Source organism: Notamacropus eugenii, chromosome 7 (genome assembly GCF_028372415.1).
Source record: "Notamacropus eugenii isolate mMacEug1 chromosome 7, mMacEug1.pri_v2, whole genome shotgun sequence".
Classification (NCBI taxonomy): domain Eukaryota; kingdom Metazoa; phylum Chordata; class Mammalia; order Diprotodontia; family Macropodidae; genus Notamacropus; species Notamacropus eugenii.
The window spans coordinates 148,158,338-148,184,438 of NC_092878.1; the positions used below are offsets into that span (position 1 = coordinate 148,158,338).

Here is a 26,101-nt window from a genome sequence, read left to right on the forward strand (position 1 = left end):
CTTTTCTGCAGCATTTGACACTACTCATGATCATCTCCTCCTAGATACTTTATCTAATCTCTAGGTTTTCATGATACTGCTTTCTCTTGATTCTTCTACTTGTGTGACAACTCTTTCTTTCTCTATCTTTTTTGCTGGATCTTCATCCACCAGCCACAGGTATTTCCTGATGCTCTGTCCTGGGCCTTTTTTTCCTCTCCCTTGGAACTATTTCACTTGGTGATCTCATCAACTCCCATGAGTTCAATTATCATCTCCATAAAGATGATTCCCAGATGTATAAATCTTCTCTAGTTCCTCTTTTGACCTCTACCTCCACAGCATCAAGTGGTCCTTGGATATCTCAAAGTGGATGTCCCATAGGATCTCCAACTCAATGTGTCCAGAATTGAACTCATCTTTCCCCCCAAACTCTCCCCCTTTTCCAACTTTCTTATTACTGTTGAAATCACCACCAACCTTACATTAGGCAGGCTCACAATTTTAGGTCAGCTTTGCTCCCTCACGTTCACACTCACCCCACATATCCAATCTGTTGCCAAATCCTATTATTTCTGCCTTCCCGATACTCATACATCATGTTCTCTTCACTCACACAGCCACTAAAGACCCTTATCACCTCTTACCTAACTAATGCAAAACTCGTCTTGCTCTAGCTGCCTCAAAAGTCTCTCCCCACTCCAAGGCATCCTCCAAGATGCAAAAGTGATTTTCCCAAAGCACACATCTGACCACATCACCTTCCTCCATTTCCCAAAGTAAGTAATTCAAAGGCTTTCTATTTCCTCCAGGACCAAATGGAAAATTCCCTGCTTGGCATATCCATTCCTATACCCTCTATGCCTCAATGACATTTGTCTGACTTTCTTCCCCTCAAACATTCCATTTGCTGATCTTATCACTTTGCATTGAGTCTACCCCATAACTAAAGTGTTCTCTCTCTCTCTCTGTCTCTCTCTCTCTCTCTCTCTCTCCTCCTCCTCCTCCTCCTCTGTTTCTCCCTCCCTCCTTATGCTGTGCAGTGAATAAAGAACCAATCCCAGAGTTATCCAGATCTGGGTTTAAGTCCCTCATTTGACACATCCTGGTTCTGTGATAGCGGTAAAAAAGTCATTTATAGCCCACTATGTTAATATACCATGGTCTGTTCAGATATTTCCATGTTGTTGGCCATAAGGGCTATTATGAACATCTTTTTATAAATTACTTTTATTATTTTTTAGATGATTCCTTGTTGTACATTCCCCAAAGTTGTATTTCTGAGACAAAGGAATGAATAGTAGGACAGTTTAAATCACATATCATCAGAATATTCTCCAGAAAGACAGATCCAGTTATAGCATCACCATAATATGTGTCCCCAAATCACCACCAATATCAGGCCTTACCTTTTCTTTGAGTGGCTCATTTGGTGGTGTATAATGGTACCATATATTTTTACCTGTATAAGCAATAGCTTACTCAGGTATAGAAATAAGTATTATGTACTAATTGACCTGCTCAAGCCATCAGGGCTGGATTGATGGTCAGCCTAAATTAGGTCAATTTAATCTGCCTTCTCCGTTTCATTATCATGAGAAACTATGTCTAAGAGGGGAGAATGTTTCTCTGCAGAAACATACTCACTTTGCCTTAACTTTGAGACATGGAGAAGGAGAATCAAGTGGGCTTAGTCAGCAAGAGGTGACAGGAATAAATAGGGCAAAGTCCAACGCAAAACCATTAAGCCAAAGAGAATTTTTGCATACCTCATGGATTTTAAAGAAGAAAACTACAAACTATTGTTAGGTGAAGCTTATTATGCAATCTTTTGCTGTTGAAAGCCAGTAAATCCCAGGCATAAACAAAATAGACTCACAGATTCTTAGGTTGGTTTACTTTCTTCCATGCATATTAATTTAAACCATCAGTTTTGGAACAGTTAGATATGTATTTTAGAAGACCTCATTGCTACATGTTCTTTATATAAGCTCTAAAAAAATAGTTTTAAGTGGAGAAAGGGAACAAAAAGAAGGAGCGGGTTAGGAAAGGGCAAAGAAAATGGCACCATTTAACAAAAGGAGAAATGGCTTTCATACCTGTGAAATGAAAGTTCACGGATTCTGGAAGACCTGAAAGAACAAGGATATGGATGTGAGTGTTGTCATCACTTCTGACTGGGACGGAATATGGATTAAGGAGTCAGGGGTTGAGGATGGGGTGGAAAAAGTGAGGCAGAAGTGAGGAGAAGTAAAAGCTATCCTAAACTGTCCTTACCTACAGGAAATCATAAGGTCCTTCACCAATATTATGCTGAATTTAACCCTAAACTGTATTTTAAATAACAACAAGAAAATCCCACAATCAGATAAATTTACATAGTGTTAGTTACAGTGATTTAGAGCAAATCCTTTCAGACTCCGTTTTATCAGTACATAAAATCCTACAAATCAGTGAATGCAAGGGAATGGCATATATCAATGACAAGGGATTCTGATGGACCCGTTTCAATGGAGAATTGAATGATGCCTGAGAATTTGATTAATGCACTGAATTAGCAAGAGGGGATTTAATCCATATGATTTACTCCCAAGATGATCCTAGCTTCTGTTGTCTCCAAGACATAGCATCGAAAAATGGGCAGAGCATTAGACTTTGAGTCAGCAAATCCTGGGTTCAAATCCAAGTCCCTTAACAACTGTTTGATCATGGGTGAGTGACTAGACTTCCCAGGACCCCATGAGTTCTTCAGCTATAACTACCATGGGATAATAATACTCAAAAGATCTATCTCCCAGAAACAGACTCAAATGAGAAAAATGAATATGCAAAAGCCCTTCAAGAACTTAAAAGTGTTATAGAAATGCCAGGTACAAATGTTTTCTCATTTTTCTCCTCCTTTTTAGTTGAGGCTCAGATAAAAAGAGTCAGAGGACAAGTCACTATTCTACCATTCTTTCGTACTGAATGTAATGTGCACAGTGGCTCAAGTGGATACAATCACTCCTTTTTATAGTTGAATAAAAGGATGCTCATCCTCTGTTGTTTGTCCTTTATTTCAAAGAGGACCAATGACATCATGGGTGACATTCTGACTCGAGCATGAATTGGATTTAAGTGAGGAAAAGTTGCACAACAGGTCAACTTCACTCTCTCTTCCAGAATCATTGAAGTCCAGTGGCAAGATAAAAGTCAAGATGTCTGGCAATGACCTAGGATGCACATGGATGGATGAGCATGGCATCTTTCACATCAGACCAAGCTCTAAGTGCTCCATCATATCGCTTGCTTCAGCTGCCTTCATGACTGTTTGCTCACATCTGCTCATTCTACCTGGAGAAGTCTTCACAAGCTTGGGGTAGACATCCTCCTAAATCACTGCCAAGTTTGAGACCTGTCAATTACCCTCAACCTGGTTTAGCCCATCTGCTGAGATGGTTTACCTGGGTGTGGCTGCTGTGTATGCTACAGCTTCTTGGAGCCACAGGTCAAAGTGGACACCAAAGGTGGATGAATGGTCCTAAAAAGGACTTGGCAAAACCTCACACCAGAAGTGTTCATCCTCCCTGAACACCCCACACACCCCTCATCCTCTGTAGGCTTACAGGGGAGGGTAGAAGGAAATAAACATTTATTAAGCACCTATGCCAGGCATTGTGCTAGGTGCTTTGCAAATATTATTTCATTTAAACCTCACAACAAAGCTGGGAGGTAGGTGCTATTATGATCTTCATTATACAGCTGAGGAAACTGAGGCAGGCTTGCGCCAGATCATACAGCTAGAAAATATCAGGCTGGATTTGAACTCAGTTTACGGAAAGAATTCTTGATCCAGTAGAAGACAAAACAAAAGGCATGAGTGGTACCTCAATGTATTCCTAGCTTTGAACTCCTATGTTAGGTCTCTATGTTTTGAAATCTTTTCATTCTGTGTAGTTTGATGATAAGTATTTGCACTCTCCACTTTCCATCTGAAGCTCTGCTTAGTTTGAAATGCAGTGTTGCCTTTCCAGCTTCCTTTATGTTTCTACCCCCATTAGATTGTAAGTTTCTTGAGAGCAAGGCCTTTCTTTTTCTTTTCATATCCCCAGGGCTTAGCATAGTGCTTGGAACCTAGTAGGTGCTTGATAAATATTTACTGAATTGAATTGACTTGCTATCGTGACACAGATTAAAAATGCTATTGCTAAATTTTTATGATTCAGTGTTCTTCCTAGGTAGTTATGGGCAATACATCTTTCTATAATGATTTTCCATCCCAGTTTGGTTTATTCACTGAATTCTCAAGGATATTTGGGGGCTTGTATTTAGTAGTTCAGGGAGATTTGTCACCTGTAAGTTTCTAAACCACAATGAGCTTTTGTGGTACAACTTTCAGCACCAAGTCATGGCTCACTAAATATCTGAGATGCTAAATTTTTGCATTTTTGCAAGCAATTTTACATGGATATTTTTCATGGTTCCCACTAGTCTTCTGCATCATTAGTATTGTTATTTAAGACTAGGCTCCTTAAGGATAACCTTTCTGTTATTTCTGGTGACAGCGACCTGGTCCTGAATCATTATAATAACCCTTACATTTCTAGAAATAATTCTGTATGACAATACAGAAGAAGCCATATAAAGAAAAGAAATATAAAGAAGCAATTGTTTGTTGCTTCTTTATAAACATAACACTGATTGGGCTCATGTGGATGTCACCCACTAAGTACCTTTTGATTCCATCCTGGAATCGTTGCCATTTCACAAACCCTTCGTAAATATAAACCACTTTCAACAACAATCAACAAATCCAGCAGCATATACCTGTTGTCAAGCTTTACAATTGCTTCATCAAATTAAGTCTGTTTGTTACAAAATTATTTCCATAAACTTTGTACCCTTTTACAGATTTTACCTCCTGACAGAAAAGTGAAGGATTCAAAGTACAGAACGAAACATATTTTTTGGCCCTGCCAACCTGGCAATTTCTTTGGCTTAACTACATGAATTTATTACAAGGGTTTTCATTTTTAAAATTTTAATTTAATTTAAAAAAACATTGTAGGGGTTGGGGTTTTTTGTTGTTGTTGGATGCCTTTGCCCCTAATGTTATCCATGTTATTAAGCCAACAATATATGTTAAGACTTATTTTTGTAGGTACTAATTACTCTAAATGTGGTCATTCCATTAGGCTTCGACTTTGGCATGCCAGTTAGCATATGAACACACACACGATGTAAATATGCTTGACACTCTTATACGTAGTGCGTCTTGACTGAGAAGGACCATGATATTTTTAAGTATCCCTTTTATTCACTGGGTCATATTTAAGCTCAAGTCCTTCAATTTCTATTCTTCCTTGGGGAACGTTAGCAATTGTATACTTATCAAGTCTAAATGATACTCTAATAACATTAAAGAAAGTCCCCAAGTCATTCCCCACTTGACAAATGGTCAAAGGATATGAACAGGCATTTTTCAGATGAAATTAAAGCTAACTATAGACATATGAAAAATGCTCTAAATCATTATTAATTAGAGAAATACAAATCAAAACAACTCTGAGGTACCACATCACACCTATCAGACTGGCTAACATGACAAAACAGGAAAATGGTAAATGCTGGAGAAGATATTGGAAAACTGGAACATTAATGCATTGTTGGTGAAGTTGTTAACTAATCTAACCATTCTGGGGAACAATTTGGAAGCATGCCCGAAGGGCTATAAAAATGTGCATACCCTTTGACCCATCAATATCACTTAGATCTGTATCTCAAAGAGATCATACAAATGGGAAAAGAACCCACATATATAAAAATATTTATAGTAGCTCTTATTGTGATAGCCATGAATTGAAAATTGAGGGGATGTCCATCAGTTGGAAAATGACTGAACAAACTGTTGTATATGAATGTAATGGAATACTATTGTGCTATAAGAAATGACAAGCAGGCAGACTTCAGAAAAACCTGTAAAGACTTGAATGAACGGATGCTTAGTGAAGTGAGTGGAACAAGGAGAACATTGTTCGGAGAAACAACCACATTGTATGAACACCAGAACTTTGATAGACTCATCTCTTCTTAGCAATGCAAGGATCCAAGACAATTCCAAAGGACTCAAGATGGAAAAGGCTGTCTATATCCAGAAAAAGAACTATGGAGTCTGAATGCAGATTGAAACATATTATTTGTACTCTCTCTCTCTTTCTTTTTTCCTTTTGTGTTTGTTTGTTCTTTCTCTGGTTTCTCCTATTGGTTCTAATTCTTCTTTACAACATGACTAATGTGCAAATAGGTTCAACATGAATGTATATGTAGAGCCTATATCAAATTACACGCCATCTTGGGGTAGGGGAGGGGAGAAATGGGGAGAAAATGTGGAACTCAAAATCTTATAAAAGTGAATGTTGGAAATGAAAAATAAATAAATTATAAAAAGAGAAAGTTCCCACATGATATAATAAATATTTAATATAATTTTCAGTTGAGCTACATAACTCGATGTCATTCACAAAGATGAAATTATTAATCCAATGTTTTGGTAGGACTTTATTCTTGACTTGAAAGTCACATTCAGTTGTATTCATTAATGATATTAGTGGATTTAATGCTGTGCAGGAGAACTATAATGGGGTTAAACTATCTTCCTGGAAGATGTCATACTTCCTATCAATTATCCTTGATGTTAGTATAATGGTAGTATATTTTAAATAGAGAATAGTTTTCCATGTGAATATCAACTGTGCTAGAATGCTCACTATGTTGAGATCTATTTTATATATGTTTGCAGTAGCTGATTAAGCCATGAACATGTAAATGAGTCAAAGGTTTTGTGACAATTAACAAAGGCAGTATAAATGTCACTTAGCTTTCTGGTAGCTTGTTCAATAACCACGGAATTGATAATGAGTTATTTATACTTCTGGAATGTTTGGTATGCCCATCTTGTTCCTCAGACAACATATTGCTTTCTTCTGTTTACAGATGTGCTGAGTGATACAGTCCAAGGATGTTTGATATAAGGTGTGAAACAATGCAGTTGTCTTATATTTGGAGAGGGTCACTGATGTTCTCACCTTTTTATAATAAATATGTGGTATCTTCTATTAAGAAAGATAGGATAAGAACTATGACTGACTTAGTTCTTCTCAGTAATACAATAATCTAAGATAATTCCAAGACTCATGATGGAAAATGCTCTCCACCTCCCGAGGAAGAACTGTGGAATCTGAATGTGGATCTAAGCATATTATTTTTTATTTTCTGTCCTTTATATGTTTTTTTTTTCTTTTGCTCTGTTCCTTCTTTCACAACAAGGCTAATGTGGAAATATGTTTTACATGATTGCACATATATAACTTAAATTCAAATTACTTACTATTTTAGGGAGGAGAGAGGGGAGGAAAGGAGAGGAAAAAAAGAAAGACGGGATTAGGCTTGCAGCATAGAGGAAGCAGGTAATTCATGTGCCACTGTGCAGTGTTTTAGCCAATGATTATTGATCTTATCTGGCCATGCCACTTTCCAGTTGTGCAGAGAAGCTCCCAGAGTCATTTCCCTTAGTAATGTTCATTATTTAATAGTACACGAGCTTTCTGTGTCTCTTTTCATCCAATTTGTGCTTTTATTATGTTGGACTTCTTTCAAGCCTATAAAACAAACATTTTTCATATTCTTCTTTGGGGTGTCTCTCCCATCTCTATTGTCTTGGATTCTAAAGCATTTAGAGTATAATTTTTGAGTGATGTGGAATTATTTTGTTCCTTTGCCACTGTGACTCCTTACATGCCTTTATCTTTTAACTGTCACTTTAAAATTGTTCATTAACAACATCAAGAATTTGATTCATTTTTGTTTTCTAGATCCCAGGCTGCACATTTCTCCACTTCTGCCATTAATCAGACAATATGATATTCAAGTATTCTTCTGTGTCAAGTGGCTAGATATCGATGTAATTTTTCAATTTCTTTCCACAGGTCTTCAATAGTTTTCTCAAAGAGATTTTTCTATGATGACATTTGATGTTTGCCCTTGGGAAAAGTCCTCCTTTCATCCTGTGGTCCTTACCATGGCAACAGCAGCAGCATGTCCTGTTATTGCAAATCCTGAGATGTTTGTCAAACATGCTATCAAATTTTGTGAGGATGTGTTCGTTCACAATCATTTGAGTAGAGAAATAATCTGTTTTGGTAGTAAGTGTATTAGTTTTGGGCCCTTAGGTGACACAGAAGATAGAGTGTTCAGTCTGCAGTCAGGAAGACCTGAGTACAAATTAGGTCACAGACATTTTCTAGCTGTGAGACCCTGGGCAATCACTTAACCTTATTTGTCTCAGTTTCCTCATCTGTACAATGAGCTGAAGGAGGAAATGGCAAACCACTCTAGTGTCTTTGCCTAGAAAATCCCAAACGCAGTCACAAAGGTAGATTCAGGCCGTCAAACTCTAAAAAGACTCTTCAAAACTCAATTCTAAGTAGGACCATCTCCTTTTCAAAAGTACTCAAGACACTGGTGTCATTTTAACCAGGCAGCTCTTCTGGAATGTGTATTGAAAGTAGATTTTTTCAATAATTTCTGGTTCTTCTGCCTTTCCCTCTTGAAATTTAAAGAACACCTAAATTTCTTCCCTTCTTTTATCTAATTCAGGCTTAGGAATGAAGTTTCTGATGGTAATTATAATGATCAGGCTGGTTGTACCTGTGATTTCACTTATGTAAAGGATTCTTACTGAGGAAACTCCAAGTATCAAACACTACAGCTTAATCCTTCCTGCAGAACATATAGTCTTGGAGGTTCAGTGTCTGGGATGATGAGAAGCTAAGTGAGTTACCCAGAGTCAGATAACCAGCTATCCTCAAATGCTCACTGTTTCTCTGCACAACTGAAGGAGAAACTCTTTACATTTTATAGACTACAAGGAAACAGGATTGGAAGGTTTCATATTTGATCCAAATCACAGAACTAAACATGAGTGAGAACTCACAAGTGCTACCTTTTAGCCAGCAGCTCTACTTATGAGACCAAGGGGAGGAGAGAAAGGTACCAGGCCTCAGGGGGAATTCAACTAAGAATCCAAGTCCTCTGGGCTTACGTGAAGGTATGCACATTGGTTTTAATGGCAAACTCCACTCTGGGATAAAAGACAAACAGGAGAAACAAATTGACTGAAACTTTTTCCTTTTTTTTCTTCCTGTCTTCAGATCTTACATGAAATTCTCACTCATACCAGGACAACATCTTTTGCAAACAAGGTGTAAGGGGGAAGGAAAGAGGAGCACCTACTTACTACATGCCAGTCACTGTGCTAAGTGGTTTACAAATATTAGTTCATGACCAACTTTGATAGACTTAGCTCTTCTCAGCAATGCAACAACCTAAGATAATCCCAAAAGATTCATAATAGAAAACAGTATCCACATCCAGAGAAAGAACTATGTAGTCTGAATGCTGATTGAAGCAAAAAATTTTCCCTTTTTTTCTTTTTCGTGGTTTTTCCCTTTGGTTCTGATTCTTCTTTCACAATATGACGAATGTGGGAATGTGACTGTATTATTATATTAATATAATATATTAATATGATTGTACATGTATAACCTATATCAGATTGCATACCATCTTTGGGAGGTAGGAGGGGGAAAAATTTTAGAATTCAAAATCTTATAAAAGTGAATGCTGAAAGCTAAAAATCAATAAATAATTGAGGAGGGGACATGATGAACAAATATATCTGATTTGATCCTCACAACAACCCAGAAAAGTAGCTGGTATTGTTGTGCCCATTTTACAGCTGAGGACATTGTGGCAGACAGAGGTTGTGACTTGCCCAGGGTCACACAGCTAGTCAGTGTCTAAAGCTGGACTTGAATCCAGGTCTTTGTGACTAGCAGAGTGCTTTATCCGTTGTGTCATCTATCTACCTATCTGTAGGCTTCAAGGTTTATTTGTTAGAACATCTGTAAGAAAACTTTAAAAACTGCACAGAAGAGGCTAAGAGAAAGGTCAGTATAAGCTTGTCATTGGCAAGAACAGTGAGGTATTTGTTTTCTACTGGGGAGAAGGATAAGTATGTTACCAGCAAAGGAGAAGGCCATGATCTCTTGGAGATGAGGTGCTGCAGCAGGAGGCCGGTACATGATTTTTCCTTGGTTAACATCTGCCTGCGTGAAATACTGAATGGGAAAGTGAGGCCTGTCTTTGTGCTCGATGATACCTGAAAGAAAGTATACAAAGTATTGTGATGCCACCACCAATTCTGTCCCTTGATGGGAAGCCTACCACCACCTCATGATTGGCTTGGAGCCTTCTCTGACAAGGACAATTCCATGGTGACGTACCTAGGATCACAGAGAAGAGCATGTGGCCAAGTCTGACTATCTCCATCAGACTTTTCACTAGGAGAGGGCAGATCTGAAACCCTGCCCAGGCAGAGTCCTGCCCAGGAAACTGAACACAAGCAGCGGAAAGGAGATCCGCTCCAGACCAGTGAATCTTCCCAAGCAGAGCCTTATCATAGAAGCTGGGCCCACAATCACTCACTCCCCTGTCAGCCCTCTTCTCTTTACAAAGGGGCAGCTATCCACTCTTTAAGCAGAAAGGAGAACAAGAGAAGCAGACATGAGTTTCTGTCTATATACAAGGTAACGCTTCAGATGATACAATGGAGCTTTTGAGAGAGGCTACATAAAAACTGAGTAGCATCTGGACCTTACAGGACTTTCTGGACCAGGCCCATTCGCTGCAACACTTGCCTTGATTTGGACGCAAAGGCACAGTGATATTGTACACAATCTTTCCACTTGGACTCCTGGAGTTGATGAAAGAAAGGTGGTGGGGTTGTATCACACTCAGACGATCCTCCTGAACCTAAAACACAAGAGAAAAGTGAACAGGGACTTCAATAAAAACAAGGAACAAGAGAAAGGAATAAATGTTTATATAATGTGTACTATGATGTCATTTTTGTAACATTATTTACTTTAATCCTCACAACAACCCTGGGGAGTAAGTGCTGTTGTTACCCTGATTTTACAGATGAGGAAACTGAGACAAATAGAGGTTAAGTGACTTGCTCAGGGTCACACAGATAGTAAGTTTCTGAGTCTGGATTTGAACACAAGTCTTCCTGACTCCAAGTCCAGTGCGCTATCCATCACACCCCTCAACCTGGACTATTTCTTGTCACTTCCTGGCACATAGTAGGTAGTTTAAGGAACAGCTGTAGAATGATTGTCTCCTATGCTACAATGAAGGCATTTAGCCTAATTTTTAATTTTAAGCCTAATTAACTATGATTTATTTGCTTACCCGTTGACTTGATATTTTGATGATCCTTTGCCTTTTAATAGTATATGTACTCTCCCTCCCTTCATGCAAATTGCATCCTCTCCTCATTTTATATGATTCGGGTCTATGTCTTCCCAGAAATTATCCTCCGAGGAGTTGACCAATGTTTTTGTTCTTGCTCTGATTCTGTTAAAATCTCAAGGGTACTAATATTTAACTTTCATCCTCACTTCATGGCTGGCCCACATCTTTTTCAAGACATCTATTTCCTCAGCGATGGCTTTTATTGTACTTTTTGGCCACAAATCGTTGATGGATTCCAGTTAATAGAGGTATAAATGAACAGCCACAATTCTATTTCTCTCTGTGGTGTCTCCTCTTTCTCCTTTGGATTTCTGCTGGTGCCCACTCCAGGGAGGCGTATTTTGGATCAGTTATTACCTCCATAAGGTTCAGACTGCTAAGGAGTGTGTAAATAAGACTTAGCAGTGGATGGTGACAACTCAGTTATTATTAATGAGGTTTTGATAGCTCCTGAGAACCCTGATCTATGAGGACTGAGATGCTGGAGGGCTCACTCTCTCCCAGTGTCCTTTCTTTTTCAAAAATACAGACATGGCAAATATCAATGAATATGTCCATAGAAAAAAGAAGAGAAAAAGAGGGTTGTATGTGAAATTTAGTACATAGAGATTGTCTAGTTATTATATAAAGATTAACAGATAAACTAAGTTTAATACAGTAGTACTAACACTGGTCTGTTTGTTGATGTTCCAGAAGCACAGGTGGATAGCAATGAATAGAACAGTGGGCCAGTCTGGAAGACTGTAGTTCATATCTGGCCTCAGTATCTTCCTGCCAAGTAACTTAACCTGTTTGCCTCAGTTTCCTCAATTGTAAAACAGAGGGGCAATAACAGGAGCCACCTCACAGAGTTGGTGAGGATCAAATACAATAATATTTATAAAGCACTTAGCACAACGCTTGGCACGTAACAGACACTTTAAAAATGTTGGCTATTATCAACATCACTATAATTATTACTCTTTTGCGTATTTTTTCATGTTTCACTAACTTGTTCATTCCCTCCCTCCCTCCCTCCCTTCCTTCCTTCCTTCCTTTCTCTCTATCACTGCTCCACTCCCCTCTCCCCTCTAGCTTTTCTATTTGGAAATTTAATTACTTGTGGTTCTACTGTGAAAACCAGGCAAACTGCCCCTAACTACAAAATCAGGCTCACTATTAACTGCACTTCCACACTTCAGGGATTCTTTTGTAAATCGGATTTAAAAAAACAAAATACTTACAATAGCTAAAGTTCCTTATCCTCTCCAACCTCTTCCCACCCTTCCGTAGATTTTTAAATTTAAAAGGAGCTAAAAATTGTCATCCCTGTCCAACAATCTCAGCTCCCCAGGCCACCTGGACCTACGCACAATCTATTAACCCTTTAATGAATACTACTTGGGAAAAAGGAAGGATTCAAGTTCTTAAATTAGGCACTGAGGAAGGCAGGTTCCAATCCTCTCTTTCTTAGCTAGCTGTGGTATTCACCAAACACAGTTTCTTCACCCTCTGCAGCTCAGCCCTCCCTTTTCTTCATCTCCCCACCCACCACTTCATGAAATGTTAAGTTCCTGTGGTCAGTTTTATCCTTGGTAGAGGAAATACCAGTGGGGTTAGGGAGGTGGGGGGTGCGAATTAGCAGAGAAAAATAAATAAAAGCAGTCCACCCATGAGTTCTCTCCTCAGCTACTCAAACTGCCCTGAGGTGGAGGAAGGGGAGACCATTCCAAACTTTACTAATCCCACCATATCTGAGAACAAGACAGATCCCCCTCTCCATTTTAAAGCCTAGCTTCATTTAGAAGGAATTTGCCCATTGTGAGAAGGATTAAGCTGGGCTCAGTCATACTGAAGGAGAAGGGACTACAGTCTATTAGAGAAGGTGGAATGAATGCTCCAGCTGCTTCGGAACTGCCCCAAGGCACACTTGTCCCTGGAAGAAACATCTCATGCAGGTTAGGACAAATTCCCTTTAGTCAAGGGTCATATTTCAGGTTGTTGGAATGCAGTGAGCTAGGAAAATCAACAAAGTAAACAGGAGGAAGTTCCTCATCTTGAAAGCAGTCAAGTAACAAAAACAAATTTTAAAATGCCTGTGCATAGCTGGAAGTGGCCATATGAAGTCCAACGAAGCCCCTACCCCAGCAGTTTCAGCAGCACACTCCTTGTGCCAGAAAACTAAAAAGCTGAAATGCGCTCAAGTAAAAACCCAAGTGACCTTAGGAGAGTCCAGGAAGGGACTCAAGGCCACATGTGGCCCTCTAGGTCCTCAAGTGTGGCCCTTTGACCAAATCCAAACAAATGATTTGTTCCCAGGGATACGGAGCCTACGTATGCATACACATATAGCACAGTACTTACCAAATGACAGCAAACAGTCTGATTTGGAATTTAAAAGAGAGTAGGAGCCACAGAAATGAGTTACCTTTCCTAATACTTGACAGGCCTTTAAAGTGATTTCCTAGGACTCTGGACAGATGAGGCACAGAGATAAGCAGTCAAGTCCAAGTAGATAAATCCAAGTGCATGACTGTGTGAGGTTTATTTTACCTTAAATGATCATCTTTCAGTTTTTCAGTTAAAATGTATACTTGATATTAATTTTTGAATCATTTGTGGAATAATATTCTAAATATATATAATTTGCATATTATTAAGTATAAAAACATATTTGTTATAGTTGTACTTGTCTCAAGAGTGATTCAGAAGTTTAACCCAGTACCTGACACATATTAATTTCTTGATAAATGTTTTTCATTCATTTTCATCCACATTAGATTAATGCGTTTTGTAACCACTCCGGTTACATTTGCACATGTGTGTTCGTCCTTTGTTGCCGAAGAAGATCACGCCATCAGAGAAACGATGACATGACTTGCACTTGACTTTGTTTTGAGTGGGGGAGGGCTGTGCACATCACCAGCCTCACTTCTCCTCCAGAGCCATCTGAATCCAGTGACCAGATATTCATCAGGATGACTGGAGATGACCCAGGATGAGGCAATTGGAGTTAAGTGACTTGCCCAAGGTCACACAGCTAGTGAGTGTCAAGTGTCTGAGGTGAGATTTGAACTCAGGTCCTCCTGACTCCTGCACTGGTGCTCTATCCACTGCACCACCTAGCTGTCCCATTTTTGCACATATCATATACATAAATATATGTGTGTGTATAGTATATACATAGAAAACTTGTTAGTAAGATTCCTTACTTGTAAAATTCTGTGAGAGTGATAAGTGAGGAATGATACAAGGTAGCAGGCCTGGGCAGGTAGAAGGAGGCAGGTGCCAGCAACTGCAGTGATAGGGGAATTTGGAAGGGAGGTGAGTTTCAGAAGATCATGAGTTCTCTTTTGAGAATATGTGAGAAGCCTCTGGGACCTATAGTTCAAAATGTTTACTAAGCAGTCTGTAGTATGGGACAGGAATTCAATAGGAAGCTAGGGCTGGCTACAGAGAACTTGAAATCATCTGCAGAGGTTCTAATTGAGCCCATGGAAGCTGGAAAGATCACCAGGTGAGAGGTTATAGAGAGAAAAGAGAGGAGAGCCCAGGGGAAAGCCTTAGGGTATACCCATCACTTGTGGTCATGTATGATGTGGATAAAGATCCAGAGAAGAAGACTAAGAAGGTGCAGAGAGAAGGAGGGAAAAGGGGAGAGGAAGGAATAGAAGAGAAGGGAAAAGAAAAGGAGAGGGGAGGAAGAGAAAGAAGGAGATGAGATGGAGGGGGGAGAGAGACACATAGAGACAAAGAGAGATAGGTGGGTGAGAGAGACAGAGAGAGACAGGTGAGTGAGAGAGGAAGAGAGATAGAGGGAATGGGGAAGGGAGAGACAGACAGAGAGACTGGGGGAGAGGGAAAGAAGGGGAGAGAGGGAGAAGGAGGGGGAGGGAGGGAGGGGGAGAAAGAGAGAGAGAGAGAGATATCATGAAAAAAAGAAGACAGAGCATCCAGAAAGAGAAAGTGATCAACAGGGTTGTGTTGCAGAAAGATCAAGATCTGGCATTAAATTTGTTGAGTGTTACCAAAAGTTGTTTATCTCTGTGGGGACCCTAGGAAATAGCCAGGGTCCAAGGGCAGAATCCAAAGGGGCTTTATGGGTAGCAGTCACAAGAACTGAGAAAACAACAACTGGATAAACCAGCATCAGTCAAATTACTGAGTTGTGTAGATTTGTTTATAGAAATAAAAGGGTTTATAATAATGAGTCAGCATCATATCACTGGCACCAGAAATTATAGAAAGGCTGTGCCCAAAGAACCAAGACATCTTAATCTTTACAGATTATGCAATGACTTGGTGGAAAATGCGCTACCTGTCAAGGCAAGTTGCAGATATTTAACTCTCCAGTGTCCAGAAAGACATAATGGGGGCTACAATTACATACTGTAGTAGTAGTAGTCTCCCCACCTGCTAAATGCAGAAGCCCCAGGAAAGTTTTAAAAAACTCTGAGCCACCATGTTGGACTAAGAACAGTTGTAACAGCCCAAAGCCCCTTTTCTGGAGAGTAAGAAATGTGAGTATCAACATGTCAACAATTACCTGAAAGTCCTGCCCTCCACTGGCATGAATCAGCCCAAGTTCTAAGTTCTAAGCTCCTGGCTTCTATCCCCCAAGCCAGGTAAGAACTCTATGAAACCCCCTTAGAAGTTACTTGGGTTGGAATACCCCATTCCCTCCAGGGACCAAGGTGTGTGTCCAATTTCCCTCAGGGGTCTTGCAGACTTGGCCTGTATGGGCCATTCTCTCTTACTGCCCTTGTTGATATGAGTAGGTTTCAATAAAACCAGCTTGCTTTTCTGTCGTGTTGTGGGCTCCGTGTTTCCTTGAATTGGATCTCGGTATTCTGAACCTAAGTCTGCCTCAAAACATAATGAAAGCTTGCTACTTTTGACCAACTAACAAAGGATACCTCCCTGCGCCACAATTACAAATTCTAAAAATCCTCTTGAGAATTCAGCAGATAAACTGCATTGAATCAGATCGTCGATACTGACAGAATTGTTGCTCACAATTACCTGGACATAAAATTGATCCTTACAAATTTAAGAACAGTGTAAAAACATAAATATTGCCATACTGAGTGCTCAATAATCTCCCAACTATGGAGAATGGAAAGCTTGAAAAATGTAGAGACCCAGCAGAAGAAATCAGTGCCACGTGGATAAAGACAAGATACTCAGAAGGACCTTAGAGACCACTGGACCCAATTCGGTTCATCATGTGAAATAGGAAACTGAGGTTAGGTAGCTTGGCCAAGGTCATGTAGCTGGCCAACGTGCGATTTGAACCCATGCTTTCCTGACTCCCAAGTCCAATGACCTCTCCAGAACACCATCCTATCTCTCATGCCACTATTATTTTGCTGCTTACATTTTCCTGAAGAAGCTTTCCTCCAAGGTGGCTATCTAGCAAATCTTCATCAGACAGTGCCTCCCTCCAATGACCATAGACTGCCTAAATCTCAAGTGTGGATCATGTAAGAGCCAGACCTACTCTTATCCTAAACAATCTTGATTGTGCCATAGGATCATGCTGATGGTTGAGGCCTCCAGGGGAAATTTTTAAAACATATTTTTAGCTATGAATGTTCTTAAATTATTTACCACATAATTTGATTGGTAGACTACTAATAAAGTTGTTTATAATATTTTTCCATTGATGGTCTCTCTTATTAGAGGATCCACATACATTTATCAGTTGTTTAAGGTTAGCTATGTTTATTGCCATTACAATACCACACAACTGCTCATCTTAGTATTAAAAAAAACTTATAGACAAACGTCTCAAAACAGCTCAATCACATAATGGAGGCATAAAACAACATGGAGTTAATTATTCCAACTATCTTATTAAGATAACAAAACTTATTCTCGCTACACTGACACACAGTAGGCATTTAATAAATGTTTGCTGACTGACTGGCCTTATGACCATTAACTCACCACAATCTCGTGAGGTAGGTGCTTATTTTATTATCCCCATTTTACAGATGAGGGAACTGAAACTCAGATTTAGTGACATGCCGTTAGTCACTCGTATGATTAAGCAGGATTTAGGCCCAAATTCTCTTGATTTTTGGTCTCCCATTCTCTTCGCTATACCCTAAAGAAGGGGCAGGGAACCTGTGGCCTTGAGGCCACATGTGGCCCTCTAGGTCCTTAAGAGCAGTCCTTAGATTGAATCCAAACTTCACTGAACAAATCCCCTTAATAAAAGGATTTGTTCTGTAAAATTTGGACTCAGTCAAAAGGTCGCATTTGAGAACTTTGAAGGCCACAGGTTCCCCACCCCTGCCCTAAAATCTTTCCCAGGAGTAGGAAAGCCTATATGTATGTATGAGTCTATATGTGTGTGTGTGTGTGTGTGTGTGTGTGTGTGTGTGTGTGTATATACACATACATATATGGATATGCGTATGAGTAGTTTCCAAAAAAAATTAACCCACGTTCCTCTAGTCAGAATGATAAATTATGGATTTTACGGTCCTAATGAATTACGATTTCTTTATATTATTATTTACAGTGTGAATGTCAACACCACCTATTCATTAAAAACTCTACTTTTTCCCTTTTTGTCTCTGTCTCGTACAAAACCCATCATTTCTGAAATGGGGGTGGTTCTCTTTGTTGTGGTTCAAGTCTGCAACCTTAAAATTCAGTTATGTACAAATATGGGGGCACCAGCTAAACAGGGCATCCTGTTGGAAAGCATCCGGCTTAGTGACACAGCATGGTCATTAAGGAGAGCTCCATGCACTCCGGGGCTTAACCAGAGTCAGCATCTGCCAAAGAGGAAAAGGTAATAATATTCCAGGGGAGGAGGATCAGATCAGAACAGAAGGAAGGCTTTCTCTTCAAAGACAGCCAGCACTTTTCTGATCTCATCCATCCATTGTGCTCTGAGAAATAATGACATGATCCTACCTGTCATGGAATGTTCAGGGGGCAAGAGCTGAGGAATGGCTAGAGACTAGGTAGCCTTCAATCCGGGGGGAGGACCTCCCCAAAGTGCTAGACCTCAAGCTGTTAGTGATAAAGGATGCAGTGTCATGACCTCATGGTACCCAAGAGTCAAAGACCATTATGGGTTCTTCCTTCTTATTTAGAACAACAGACTACTTTAGAAGCGAGATGTCTCAGCTCTGGCCTGATTCTTCCAGCCCTGAGAGGCAGGGAAGAGGAACTGAAGGCTAAGTTTACATTTCTTTTTTTTTTTAATTTTACACTATTGTCCTATTTCAAAATGCTCCCTACATCCTTGATCTCCCCAAACCACCATCAACAGTGAACTCTCCCTTATAAGAAAAAGGGTTTAACAAAACCAGCTGCCAAGAAAGTCATACCTGGTGGCATGTGCATGATTCTAGATGCCATCCTCCATACCCATACATCCCACAGGTCCCTGCCTCTCCAGAGAAAAAAGAGAAATGTGTTTTATCATTTATTCTCCAGGACCAAGATGAGTTACTCTAATGAATCCATATTCAGTTGCCTTTTAGTGCTGATTTCTTTGAAATTATGGTTCTTGTGCTGCTGGTTTATTTATTTATGAGGTCTTCTAATAAGGTATGTAGATGGCATAGTGGATAGATCCCCAGGTCTGGAGTCAAGAAGACCCAATTTCAAATCTGGTTTCAGACACTTATTACCTGTGGCTCTCCATTTTCCTAGGATGCTCATTTTAAATTTTAATTATATTTAATTTTAAAAATTTTTCTGCATTCAACTGTATTCCATGTCTCATCATATAACAACCCTGGTAAAATATTAGTGTTGAACTGATGAGGCTTGCTTTCATGAAAAGCTTGGAGTCATTAGAGAAGCTTTACAATTTCCCCAAAGCAATCCAGCCAGATCTTCTCCTGCTCTTACTGAAGCAACTTCCAAGGTTTCTCTGACTTTTCTGTATTCATTTTTCTCTATGTAGCACAATGGTTTTCATTTAGATGATCAGAGTACATAAGTTTTAAGTCTTTCAAAATGATTCATTTTTATAATACTGATATTATAGTGGTTCTACGCACTTCCTTCTGCATCAATTCAGAAGACCTTCTATGCCTCACGGAAATGATCCTTTTTCCTTATTTTCTACAGCATAATACCATGCCATCACCTCCAGATACTATAATTTGTTCATCCATTCCCCAATGGATGAGCATCCCACTGCATAAAGAGCTGCTATAAATATTTTTATACATAGAGGCCCTTTTCCACATTCTCTGATCTCTTTGGGATACAGGTATGGCAGCCATAGAGTTGAGTCCAGGGACATACTCTTCAGTAACTTTTCATGCACAATTCTAAACTCTTTGGACTCATTCACAGCTCCATAAACAACACATCAATGTGCTATTTTCCCACATCCTCTTCATGACAAACACAGGCAGCACAGTGACTTTTCTGAGCGATTCCACCCAGAATAGGCTTAAGCTAGTCTTTTCCTCTTATTTTTCCCCTCCTTATTCAGTCTCCATCTCTCTGGCTCTCTTGCTCTCCACACCAATCAGACCTGAATGTGTGTGTGTGTGTGTGTGTGTGCGTACGTGTGTGTGTGCATGTGTGTTCTCCATCAATCTCCTTCTTTCCTGCCTGATGTCAGCAGGAGGTACCAAAGGCAAGCGGCAGCCTTGTGCTATCCCATGCTGAGAAGACAATACCTAAAATATTGGAGTATTATGTTCATTTCCTGATGCCTCTGTTCTCGGCTATGCCCTTAGACAGCAGCTGTGAATTATACCATATTATGATTCCAGTAAGGCAAAGTCATAATATTCTTGTGGACAAGAGAGAGAGATGTGAGATGAATGGCAACAGATGTGGATTTATAGCTGGTCAAAAACACCTTACCCAAAGAGTGTTTATTAATATCAACATGTAGGGAGGTCTCTAAATAATACTACATATATATGTATACACACATAGATGTACATATATATAATATGTGTATATATGCATAAATACAAGCACACAAAAATATGTCTGTATACATACACATATATGCACACACAGTGAGTGCTTTATGGAGAGCAAAGCAAGCACTCTGTCCAAGTCTCTTCACTATTTTGGGTGGTATCAGTAGCTTGGAGAAAGACCGGCTTATCAAACTGAAACTGATGCAAACCCAGAAAACAAAATAATTTGATAAAATCAGGATTCCAAGGTATCTCAACAGGCTGAAACAATGAGCCAAAACTAAAACCTCCAGGCATTTTATAGGCACAAATATAAAATCCGACATTTAAGAAGAGCACTGCAGTCTAAATATGCAAAAGAGAAGACATTCCGGAGCTTAACAGTCACACAAAGGGATTAAATGCTCCAGAGGACAGACAGAACCGGGAGCAATGGGAAAATGTTTTAGAGAGGCAGATTTATTTAGGCTTGACGTAAGGGAATGTGTCCTAAAAATAGAGTGGGATGTCTTGTGAGTTAATGGGTCCCCCCTCATAAGAGTATTCAGTAAGAGGCTGGATAACCATCACATTCAACATAACGACTTCAGGGCTCTGGGATTCCATGATTCTCTCTGCAATCAATGGAAATTGTGTGGATACCATTAGTGAGAGAGATGCTGAATGAGATTGTTGTGAAGAAAGGCACATTTTCATTCCCAAGGCATTGTTTCTTCCTGTCTAAAGGAATGGCAGACCAAACTCACAGTCATATGCAGATTGGCTCCCAGGAAAAGCTTTGGTGATTCAGGAGTCTTTGGCAAGATGGCAATGTTGAATACTTGGTTTTCCAGATGTGCCTGGGGGGCAGTCATACTGGACACCTACAATGGTAGGACAGAGAGGTTAAACCCTAATCTGTATTTATATGGGACATACTCTGAGATACATTCAAGACCAACCTGGCTTTCTTGTTATAATACTTCACACACCTGAGCCAGCTAGGTAACACAGTGGGTAGAGTTTTGAGGCAGCTGGTGGTGTAGTGGATTAAGCAGTAGACCTGGAGTCAGGAGATCTTGAGTTCAAATTCAGGCTCAGACACTTACTAGCTGTGTGATCCTGGGCAAGTCACTTAAAGTCTTCCTGCCTCAATTTCCACAACTGTAAAACCTCCCAGAGTTGTTGAGGATAAAATGAGATAATATTTGGAAAACACTTAGCACTTTGGACTCTGGCTCATAGTAGGTTATTAATATTTATTGCCCATTATCCTTTCCTTTCTTGCACACTGTGGCTTCATACTAAATGTCATTCCTCCCCTCTCCCCTGCCTACATAGAATCCCTCCACCAAAGCCTAGCTCCAGCTTCAATGACTGTACAAAGCTCTTCCTGATTCCCATAGCTGCTAGATTCCCCAAATATTACATTGTATTTTGCACATATTTATGTGTGTGCATGTGATCATCAATCAGATGTAAGCTCATTAAGAGCAGGGACTGTTTCATTTTTGCCTTGGTACCATCATTGGTAAGAGATTTTAAAAATGCCCTCTGGGTCGATGGATACACAATATCTTCCATCTCTGACTTCGGTGTAGTTACTGACTTAGGCAATGGTTTTCTTGGTCCCCTCATTTCCCCATGACAGCTAGCACAGAAACAGAAGAAATTCATGCGTGTGCACACTCACACACACAAACGCACACACCAGGATGGTCAGCCACAAGGCAAGGTCACATAGGGCAACTAGGCACAAAATGGATCGTCCTTTTCTGGCATGTGAAATACACAATTACGTTTGTGGGATTCCTAGATTTCTTGTGTTTCTTCAGTGTTTCCCCCTTTGCTCTCCAGGGCATCAGACTGTTTTGTTATTGTTATTTTTTTCATTTTTAATGATGTCTTTTGTTTTAATATCACCTTTCTTGCCAAATGTATCCCTTCTCTTTCCCCTGGGCAAAAAAAAAACAAACTATAGGAAGGAAGGAAGGAAGGAAGGAAGGAAGGAAGGAAGGAAGGAAGGAAGGAAGGAAGGAAGGAAGGAAGGAAGGAAGGAAGGAAATGAGCAAAATTGAAGTAATGCATTGGTTGAGTCTGATGGTGTACGTGATGGTGACTTGGTGGGGGAGGGGTTGCCGCTCCCAAGACTGTCCCAAGACAACCACTTCAGGGGAAATGAGAGTATTTGTTTTTCCTTACCATTTTTGCTCCCCTTTCCTCTACCCACAAAATACAATATCAGAGGCAGGATTCAGACCCAGGTCTTGCCAGTTCTGTATCCCCTAGATACCATGGCTTACTTGTGCCTGAACAGGCTGGTTTCTCCAAGTAACTCAATGTCTTTCATGGGGCACATATTATAGAAATTCCAAGTCTTAACATATGAACTAACAGATGAGATGTATTGATAGCTCATGACAGCATTTCAGGATGAAAACAGAATTAAATTTGCCGAACTCAGTTCATCTCATTTAGTATATAAAACAAACAAAAAGGTGAAAGAGAAGGGCAGGAATAAATAAAAGCTCAACATTTATCTCATTTTCGATCTATTTCATACCACCAAAGTAGTGAATGGAAAATGACTGGCCACTTACATGAGCCCACATTTGTACAGACTATTTTAGGGAATGTGGATTAGATTAAAAAATACAAAGTTTGACTCAGGATTTGGATGGCAATTTATTCTAATTGTACCTAAAGGTGACCCCAAATGGTAGTACCTAATTCTGTATAAAGAGCATTCGAAGGAGGCTTGTTACATTGCTGCATTTGCTTTTTAATTTGTTAAAATAATGTTAATAAAAAACCCTCTTTCTAGCAAAAAATTAAAAATACAGGGTCTGATACCAGTCTTTACAACAACATTCACCAAATTCATGTTTCAATGAGCTCTGTCTCCTTCAGAGAAACCCCATGGGAGGCTCAACACTTCCTCTAGCAACACTGCCCTTACATGATGCATTTCTGTAACTCCTCCTCGGGGAGGGTGTATAGAACCAAGGTCTGAGTCACACAAAAAGACAAATCCATCTCTTGTATTTTGTTAGGACCTAAAGCTAATTTGATCTTAGACAAAGTCCTCTCAAATACAAGTTTGTATCTAACCACAAAAGACAAATGACTTGCTACCAGTGGGGAACGGGGTGGGGAAGAAACATTTCTTAAGCACCTACTATGTGCCAGGCACTCTACTAAGCATTTTACAAATATTATCTCACTTGATCCTCACAATAACCCCGAGGAGGAGATGCTATTATTATCACCCCCATTTTATACATGGGGAAACTGAAGCAAACAGAGATTGATTTTCCCAGGGTCACAAAGCTAGAAAGAGTGAGGCCAGACTGATCTTGGATCATGACTCCAGAGCCAACGCTGTCTCCACTGCTTTAACTAGCTGCCTAGCAAGGCTAATTTTAAGAATATGATACCAGCTTTGAAGGAAATTCCAAAGAAGAGCATGTCCAAAAATGCCTATGAGCATTTTTTAGGTCACTTGAATAAGTACATCATTTCCCAGTGTGAAAGATCACCCATGTAACTTCATACTCAGATCTCGGACAGTATTAGTTGGTTAATTATTGAGTGATAGGATATACCCACAGAATTATCTGAAGAATCTAGTGCTCTCTGCACCTGTAACTAACATCTTTCTGCCAGATCTTACACTTTACTAGCCCAGTCTTCAAGAACCTCAGGTCTCCTCTATACCACAAAGAAACATTGACAGAAGGTTTTGGTGGAGGAAATGGTTTGTTTTGTGTATTGCCATGGAAATAGAGCCACCAGAAAGAAAATTTCCCTGGTCCTTGATATGCATAGCTGCTTCAACTCTAGCTTGAGATAGTACTTCCCATATTTTTCTTAATATTTTGAAATAAATCTGTCCTACAAACATCTCTACAACAAAGGAAGAATTATTTGCTCCCAAGGATCTATTGTTACTTAGAGAATTATAAATCAAAATCTCTTGAAAAAAACATTTTAAATTGGCAGATGGAGCCACCTATCTTAGAGATTTTGTAAGAGTGTTTGCTTTCATTATGACATCCACATAAAATTACCCATTCATTTTTTAATATTTGTTACTCTGATGTATCATTTATCTATACACACATGTTGTTATTAGCATTATACTTCAAGGATAGTGAGCCAAAGGGTACCTGAAAGTTAAAGGAATCACTTTGTGCCTGGGGACCTGAATGCTTGTACCACACAATGCCTTCGTTGATATCTTGCTGGGTGAAGGTGTTGGTGGGCGTTGCCATTCTTCCATCAGGTAGGTGCTGCCTCCCGTCCACTGGACTGCCTTCTGGCATATTCATCAAAAGAACCACCTCCCCTGGAGGAGCATGGAGCATAATTACCATGTGGTAGACAAGAAGTGAACCCTTTATAACCTCTTTTCTAAAATATACTGGGAGAATGTTCTGGCAGCGTTTCTCTCCTTCCACTGCCCATGCAGCAGACTCCAGGCGTGTTCTATACAAAGAACTCCCTCCCCTGAGAGAGTACCCTCTTCATTTTTCTTTTCTGACTGTCTAGACAGGATGAGGTACAAAAAAGACAGCAATCATTACAGAACCATAGATTCCATTTACAAGACTAAAAAAAAGTCTGACCATCTCTGCAAACAGAACCAAAGCATGAAATAACTGACTTATGTCCACTAAAATCACACAAGAGAAACAACCAAAGAGGAAAGAGGGAGAGGTAGGGGGTAAGTGGATAAAAGACTGGTCTTGGAGCCAGAAAGCCCTTGGATCAAGCCCAGTCTGTGCCACATACTGAATCTGGCCCTAGGCAAATCACTCAATCCCTCTGTATTCTAGACAATTCTCTAAAACTACATAGAAGTTGCAAAGAAACTACCACTCTCCTAGGTAGAAGGTCTTTTTTTCTCATCTCTAATGAGCACCCAAATAAGAATATGGAGATTTGTGAAAATTAATGTGGTGTTACGAGTTGATCAACTTTACAAAAATAAAAATAGCTCAGAAGATATATTTGTGGGGTGGAAGAGGAGGGATTCCCCCCCCAAAATTGAGCTCTCAAAAAAGAGAGGTTAAACAAAAAGTTACACAAAATTTTATTGGAGAAAAACTCAAGGAAATCTATTTTTAAAGAATTTAAGTCACATAATAGATTTTCTGTAACCTGCAGATCACACCAATATTTACAGGGGTTTTTTTGGTGTAATTTCTAAAAGTCTTCCTTACTACTCAATTCCTTTGAACTTTATTTGAAGTGAAAATGGGATATTTGTACCTTTAAATAAAACATTTACTTTTATTACTCATTCTCCACCTGAAACTACTGGTCTCTTTTTTAAAAAATCAATTTTATCCTATTTTCAGAGCTGAATTTTCTCCACACTATCCTTTTAAAAGAGATGGTGCTTACCATAGGTTCAGTGGAAACAATTAACATAATAAGTAAGGTATCATGGCGTCCCGTAAAAAGTAAGAAGAAGCTGTGTGGTCAGCTACACAGTGCCAAAGTTGCGGTCAAAAAGACCAGAATTCAAGTCCCACCTCCAACTCATTTTCCCCATCCATAAAATATGGGCAGGTAGGTGGTACAGTGGACAGGGCACTGGAGTCAAGAGGACCTGAGTTCAAATAACTTCAAACACTTACTAACTTAACTGTGTGACCCTGGGCGAGTCACTTCACCCTGTTTGCCTCAATTTCTTCATCTGAAAAATGAGCTAGAGAAGGGAATTGCCAATCACTCCAGTATCTCTGCTAAGAAAACTCCAAATGGGGTCACAGAGAGTAGGACATGGCTGAAATGCCTCAATAACAAAAATATCTATGGTACCTGTCTCACAACAACCCTGGGTGACTCAAATGTTATGGAACTTAAAAGAGACAAAGTATATA

At 39.6% G+C, this 26,101-nt stretch overlaps 1 protein-coding gene across 3 annotated transcripts in view; it reads right to left on the reverse strand.

Annotated features, from left to right (window-relative positions):
• FRAS1 (Fraser extracellular matrix complex subunit 1) overlaps positions 1-26,101 on the reverse strand; it is a 469,972-nt gene that overhangs the window by 121,650 nt on the left and 322,221 nt on the right. For all 3 annotated transcript variants that reach the window (XM_072623600.1, XM_072623599.1, XM_072623598.1), the window contains 5 exons: positions 24,380-24,558; positions 20,978-21,094; positions 10,716-10,830; positions 10,040-10,177; positions 2,079-2,111 (listed from right to left, as the gene is read on the reverse strand). In XM_072623600.1, coding sequence (XP_072479701.1) covers positions 2,079-2,111; positions 10,040-10,177; positions 10,716-10,830; positions 20,978-21,094; positions 24,380-24,558 — 582 coding nt within the window. The remainder of the gene's footprint in view (positions 1-2,078; positions 2,112-10,039; positions 10,178-10,715; positions 10,831-20,977; positions 21,095-24,379; positions 24,559-26,101) is intronic.